Source organism: Melampsora larici-populina (genome assembly GCF_000204055.1).
Source record: "Melampsora larici-populina 98AG31 unplaced genomic scaffold MELLAscaffold_403, whole genome shotgun sequence".
In the NCBI taxonomy this organism is placed as follows: Eukaryota; Fungi; Basidiomycota; class Pucciniomycetes; order Pucciniales; family Melampsoraceae; genus Melampsora; species Melampsora laricis-populina.
In genome coordinates, this window is record NW_006769127.1 from 1 (window position 1) to 6852 (window position 6852).

The following is a 6852-nucleotide window of genomic DNA, read 5'->3' on the forward strand; positions in this document are numbered from 1 at the left end:
GACATGACGGAAGTACACGGAGTTTGCTACCGAGCAGAAATATATCGGATTCATCTGGAACGGGAAGGAAAAATCAGTTCGTCTACCAGAACAGAAACTAGAAGAGAGAAAGGCACAGGTAGACAAGGCGATAGCCCAAGGTCCGCACACCTTCAAGGAAGTAGAGAAACTGAGGGGGAGACTGGGACACGTCACTTACATGGTGCCCCAGATGAAATGTTTCAACACGAGCCTGGACCATTGGATGGCCAGCTGGGTAGAGAAGAGAGCCGCAAGACCGATGCCAAAGAGCGTGCACGATGACCTCTGGGAGTGGAAGAGAGTACTACGTAACTTTACAAACCATAAGTTGATCCCGAGGAGACACTCGACAGACGTGGGGTGGGTAGGTGACGCGGCGACCAGCCACGGCATAGGAGTCATCATAGGTAGTAAATGGGCACAGTGGAAACTGAGAGATGGCTGGAACGAAGTCGATGAGTTAGGTGTCAAACGTGACATTGCATGGGCGGAAACGGTGGCGGTCCGGCTAGGTCTGGAAATGCTGGCGAAAATGCAAGACATAAGAGGTTTCAGGTTCTTATTCCTGACGGACAACACTACGACCGAGGGTGTGGTGCGAAACCTGAAGTCCAAACACGTCGCGGTGAACAACGAGTGGAGACGCCTACAGAGGAGACTCGTAGAACTTGACTGCGACCTAGAGGAGAAACAGGTTACTTCACTAAAGAACGACGCAGACGACCTATCCAGAGGTGTCAGGATAGAGAAGTACGACGAAGACCGGATCCAAGTAGAGATACCGAGTGACTTACAAGATTACATAGAAGCATCAAAGGTCCCTCTCTCAGTCCAACAGAACAACCCGATACTAGGGGGAGACTGAGCGACACACGGTATTCCGGAGAGGAGCAAAGCCAGACAAGGAAGGAACCGGAATCAGGTCAGTAGCACCCATAACTCCACTAAGAGGAAATCTACATAGCTGATGCGGATGTTGGACAACCCCCAACCCCCCTAGCAGAGAGCCACGCGGATGAAGGGAAGTTGCCCAAGCTTTGCAAAAATCGAGGAGGAAGTGGCAGACAAGAAGACGCTGCAAATCGCAAGACGCATGGTCAGCGGGTCGTGGGCGGAGAAGACGAAACAGGGTTACACAAGCGCCGTGGCCAAATTCAAAGAATACATAGAGAGCGAGGGAAAATGCTGGGACTCCGCCATACCAGTTCAAGCGAGCGACATATACGGGTTCATCGTCTGGGCAGGTGATTCAAATGCAAAGAAGGACACGTCAGCCAGAAGAACAGTCAAAGCAAAAACTATTGAGAAATACCTCGCCGGCCTAGTAGCGTGGCAGATGGCGACAAAGCTCACACCTCCAGATCTAGACCAGAAGATGATCAAAGCGCTGATAAAGGCGACCGAGAGAGCAGAAGAACAAACGGAACTGAGTGCTAAGAAAGACGAGCAGAAGAAGAAGAGCGGCGAGAAGAGCCCGATCCAGGTACGAGAGTTGATAGGCCTGGTCTGCGAACTAGCGGGTAAATCAGACATCAACGACGCGGTGACAGCGGTCGCTCTAGTCGGATTCTGGGGTATGATGCGATTAGGGGAACTGACCCGAACGACGCGAGAAGAGGGGATGCTAACAAGGAAGGACCTGACTTTTGAAGGAGAAGGAGAGAAACGGGTAGCAGTCCTAAACTTATGGAGGGCGAAGACTGCGAAACCAGGGGAGGCACAAGTCATCCGTATCCCATCACAGCCTTCAATACTCGACCCCGTGGCGGCACTAGACCGCCTGATAGAGAGGAACAAACAATTCGGACAAGACGAAGTACTCTTCGGTTACGGATCGGGGAAACAGAGGAGACCGTTGTCCAAAAAGGTGTTCATAGACCTGGTGGAATCGCTATGGGGAAAGAGCGGAGTGAAGGTAGGGGTCTGGTCGGGCCACTCCTTCAGGGTAGGTGGCGCCTCCCTCAAATGGAACCTGGGATGGCCGAAAGAAAAGATAATGAGGCAAGGAAGATGGACATCGACGGCCGTGGACGTGTACTTGAAAGGATACGCAGCAGATGAAGTGAAGGAGGCGAAAGACCTACTTTGGGCAATTGATAGGAGGAACAAAGCGAATTTCGGCTGAAAAGTGAGTACAGATCTTTGGAAGCGGAGCGATATCAGCTCATCAATAGAGTTCAGCTCAATTAAACTGACTGACCGATTACCCCGGAAGTTTAGCCGCGCTCGCCGATCTACGCCACCAGATGACCAAAACCCTAAAAAAAAAAAAAAAAAAAAAAAAAGAAGAAAGAAGAGAGAGGGGAGAGAGGTAGAAGAAGAAGCGAGCGAAGAGTGAAAGGAAGTTTAGGTTAATGACCTCGAAGAGATACCTGAGGCAATCCAAAAAAAAAAAAAAAGAGAGAGAGAGAGAGGAAACGAGAGAAATAGACCTAGAGGAAGGAGTGAAGCAGTGAGCGGCAAGAAACCGGGCCCTTGGCAGGTTGAGGGTTTTCCTCGACATGCCGAGCCCTACCAAGGAGCCCGCCAAGTTGGGAAGTCGCCGAGGAAATCCTACCAACCTCATAAGGGCCTAGTAGCAGACTATCAGCAAACAAGCCTTGGTTTGTGTGAGAAAGAAAATTTTCTGGACCACGCAAACCAGGCCGGCCTGCGGCCGCCGTCCCGACACCTCTCCCACACTCGCATTAAGAGTAGAGGAGAGGTGGGTGGTAGATGATAGAATTACTAACATCTACACAAAACACGAGCAAGTCATAGATAACTTGCTCTTCACTAAATGGATTGGTGACGTCAACTAAGGAACGTCTTGGCGACGAGTTCCATGACTGAAGAGCGGGTGGCAACAGACTATAGCAAGTATGCTTATAGCGAGGACAAACTTCCCAGGAGAGAAGTTTGCCGCGGCAAGGGAAAATTTTCCCTTAGCCGAATTCTCGCACGTCTGTCTCATCGCCCGCCAGTCTGAACTCTGTTTTCGCACTCTCGTATTGTTACAAATTCTTTTCAAATACCACCCACCCACCCAGCGTGTCAGCAAACAAGCCTTGGTTTGCGTGAGAAAGAAAATTTTCTGGACCACGCAAACCAGGCCGGCCTGCAGCCGCCGTCCCGACACCTCTCCCACACTCGCATTAAGAGTAGAGGAGAGGCGGGGGGTAGATGATAGAATTACTAACATCTACACAAAACACGAGCAAGTCATAGATAACTTGCTCTTCACCAAATGGATGGTTTGGGTGTCGAAGATCACAAAACCGGATAATCAAAAGGTAGGCTGCTGGTGATATTACGGTAAATTAGGCTAGAATTCTCTTGAAAAACAAGGTCACAAGTCGGAGGTTTTTTTTAATCTTTATGCGCAGACGCGTAGCTAAAGTGACACTGACATCAATGATCCTGTTATTAAAAATTGTGTGATGCGGATGGTCTGACACATCTTTTATGATACCTCTCATTCAAATATTCATCTTTGTATCTCATGGATTTGTGACCTGTAGTGTAAGGTTTGGAAACCCCTTCATTTCAGGATATCTAGTGGATCTCTGTGATGATAATGTACGGATTTTGACTGAAACTTCTCATCATTCAATTCTTCCAGAATTTTTGTGATGTGTACAAAGCAATACAAAAATTTCACAAAGGGAGATCAAAAGGGCTACTTGAGAAAATAGGTTCAGCAGAAAATAATTAATTCCGGAAAACACATAAATAAAGAATTGTAATTTGGAAGGAAGAAGCTTTGGATGAAAACTTTCGGCCATTAGAATTGATTTTGTGATTGTTTGGAAGCCAAATAGCGGAGCGTATATATAGGAATATCAGGTTTTCGTGACCGAAAAAGACAACAAGCATAGAAGAGAGAAATAAGAGACCAGAAGTAATGTGTTATGGTTTGTTATCTGGAGTCAACAATTGCTTTCAATTCTCCTCAGGCTGACATAACTCATAGAATAAAAGCTTTATAATATACATTTAAGCTGATATTATTCATGAGGAGTATAAAATAACGCGTTTCCTTCTCCATAAAAAGTGACGTCTGAAAAGATGAAATATGGACACAGATGTTAAGTACGCGCTAAGCAGATCTCATTGATGATTTCCAAACTCAAAGACCTTTGAAAACTCAAATTATAACTGTATCAACTTCATTTTTTCCAAAAAGTTAATATTTGTTTTGATTTGTTTCCAAATAACCAAATCAGAATAACTATTGTGACAAATCCAATAAGTGATAGAATAACTGCAATGTCAGCACATCCAAGATGTTCATTAGAAGGGTTTTTTGATTTTTCTTCAACAGATGGTGTAGAAGTAGGTTGGTCACTTCTCTTTGTACGAATTCTATTCCTATTCTTGGGAATTCTTTGTATTTCAATCTGGATATTATTTATCTGTTGTAAGGGATGGTGACTGATTTGCATTACATTTGATGGACCACGAGTCCCCATGTTGGGTAAAGCAGCATCATGTGGGACCTTTGGATTCGTAACCAAACTGCAGAGCCAGGAGGCATAGCCTTCATCCTTCTTCTGGTCTTTACGTGGCATACTTCGAAGACCAGGGATCACTTTGAATCCTTTGATAGACCAAAACCTCTGACGAGTCGGTGGGGATATAGGAAAACGAGCCGGGGATGTTCCAGCGTGGTGTGTGGATTCCTCATCTGTTCGCAGGCTGTTCAAGTATTGACTTTGAACTTTGGATAATCCAGGTTTGAACTTTCTATTCGAAGAGTTCATGTTGGCAGATTGAAAGGCGGTGTGCATTTCTGGAGTAGTTGACAGGTCGTTCCGGATGGGAAGCTGGCTGAGGTTGAGCTTCTCTTGATTTAAACCGGCAGGAAGGGGAGTCGCCTGGCTGTACATGATTGAAATCACTGCTAGGCCAGCTACAAAACTCTTCATATTGAACGCGCTTCAGTGTTTTAGTGTTATGAAATATTTCGAAATAATTGCTTGAGCGGGGTGACTTTGATGAAGGGGGATTCAGGTATATGAAGAAGTGGCTTATATGTTAGGAGGTGAAGTGTGTCTTCAGCCAAGCAGGGTATCAAATAGAAGATCATAAATTAGTGGTAAAGCTTATCAGGAAGGTGGGACTACTCTTGGAAGCGCCAGGAAAACCTCGCCACTCAGGCTATGCTCGCTGTTAGCAATCGGACTGAAAGCCTATCTAGTCACAGCTTCCGAGCTTGATCTCGGGGACAACTATTGTTGGCTGAGAGTCCCGCATTTTCATGCGTGGTCTTCAAGGTATATATGTAAGGATCCCACTAGCTCATTTTTCCAAGGGAAAATGACTCAGCTTGGATCGGTGCACACTGCCTATTCAAAACAGCCCGCAAAACTAAGTATGGCGGGGCATCCTGGTCAAGCTTTTGGAAACCAAAGTGCTCAGGTGACAGAAGTGAACAGAAATTCAAACGCTTCAAACTTGACCCCACAATGAGATCGTGTTTCGTAAAGTCTTCCAGGAGTCTACTCAAATCTCAAACTGAATCTATTTGAAGGCGCGGTCGGTAGGAGGGGCTGATGCAATCATTCAAGTCGTATTCAAATGGGGTGAAATGTAATGGTGAGACCCAGTTCTGCATATGACCATACAACAATACACTGATGGAATCTGATTGGAGAAAGCGATGAAAACTTTTCCCCAAACGGAGACTTCAACGGAGTTTTATGAGAACTGCGGAGAAGCAAAAACAGCTGATCAGGTTTCATGCTGTACCCTTGCATGAAGGAAGTCTTCTGCTAGATAATTATAACAGGAATCCATTGTTGTTGGCACATGACGCGTAAAGGACGCGGAGTTTGAGACCTCATAACTACGCCGAAATGCTACTTGCCGCCCCTGGGGTTTGATGGAAAAATTGGAACAAAAAAGGCATACAAGGTTGTCCCATTGGCAGCCTCCTTGACGGGAGTGATGGAGTAAAGAATTCACAGCTTTATGGACAATTTTGGGGTGCATCTTTGTAGATATTCAGAGAAGCAAGACCAAAGAAGCAACCTGAGACGGGGTTTGGGGCTGTTTGGGGTGGGTCTGAAGTACCAATGTCTTGAAGGGCTTAAGATTTCACATGTATATTGCACTAGGTAGCGTATTGGGTTTGATGTAGCTATTGCACAACTGCCAGTGTATCTCCCATCATGAGCTTGACTACTGAGTCTTCACAATAGGTCCCTCTCAAAACTTTAGTACCCAACATATAAACATATACAAGAGGAGCAGAAGAGAAAAGTAACATAAACAAATACAAACAATGATTTTCCTATCAATGATATTGTGTGTGATTAATTATCCAAATGAGTCTTTAAATTAAAGAAAACAATCCTAATTGGCAAGTTGCTCAGTGGTTAAATTTTTGGTCTAAATATGAAATTTCATAGAATGTGAATTTATATTACCACTGTAGCCTTTGAAATCAAGCTCTTGTCTCAACTGAAGGCTCTCCTTGAGCATGATATACAAGTTTGGCTACTATAAGTTCAAAATCTTTGATGATGGAAGACATCATCAACATCCAACCATATATTTGTCCACCTCAAGAGTGATTAAAATTGACAGTAAGTCTGAGGGCCGGTTTCCTTGATCATATTCTGATTAGAATGCACATTTTACAAATTCCAAAATGGAAAAATTAAACAGATTGGACATAACAAGAATTTTAAGTGGGAAAGAATGAAATTCCTGGTAAGGTTGCTTAATTAAACATTACCTGATTATGTAACATTGAAAACATCAAAAATCAATAACATTCAAATTTTTGATTTGCTTTCTATGCCTTCCTCAATACAAAGACACTACTCTTCTCATTACATTCATCTG

The 6852-nt window shown here is 44.7% G+C and overlaps 1 protein-coding gene across 1 annotated transcript; it reads right to left on the reverse strand.

The window, feature by feature from the left end:
* Positions 1–4169: 4169 nt before the first annotated feature.
* On the reverse strand, positions 4170–4889 carry MELLADRAFT_70315 (uncharacterized protein; the record flags this gene model as incomplete). The annotated part of the gene is made up of 1 exon (XM_007419709.1): positions 4170–4889. The coding sequence occupies one exon, from the start codon at positions 4887–4889 to the stop codon at positions 4170–4172; it is 720 nt and encodes a 239-aa protein (XP_007419771.1).
* Positions 4890–6852: the final 1963 nt, after the last annotated feature.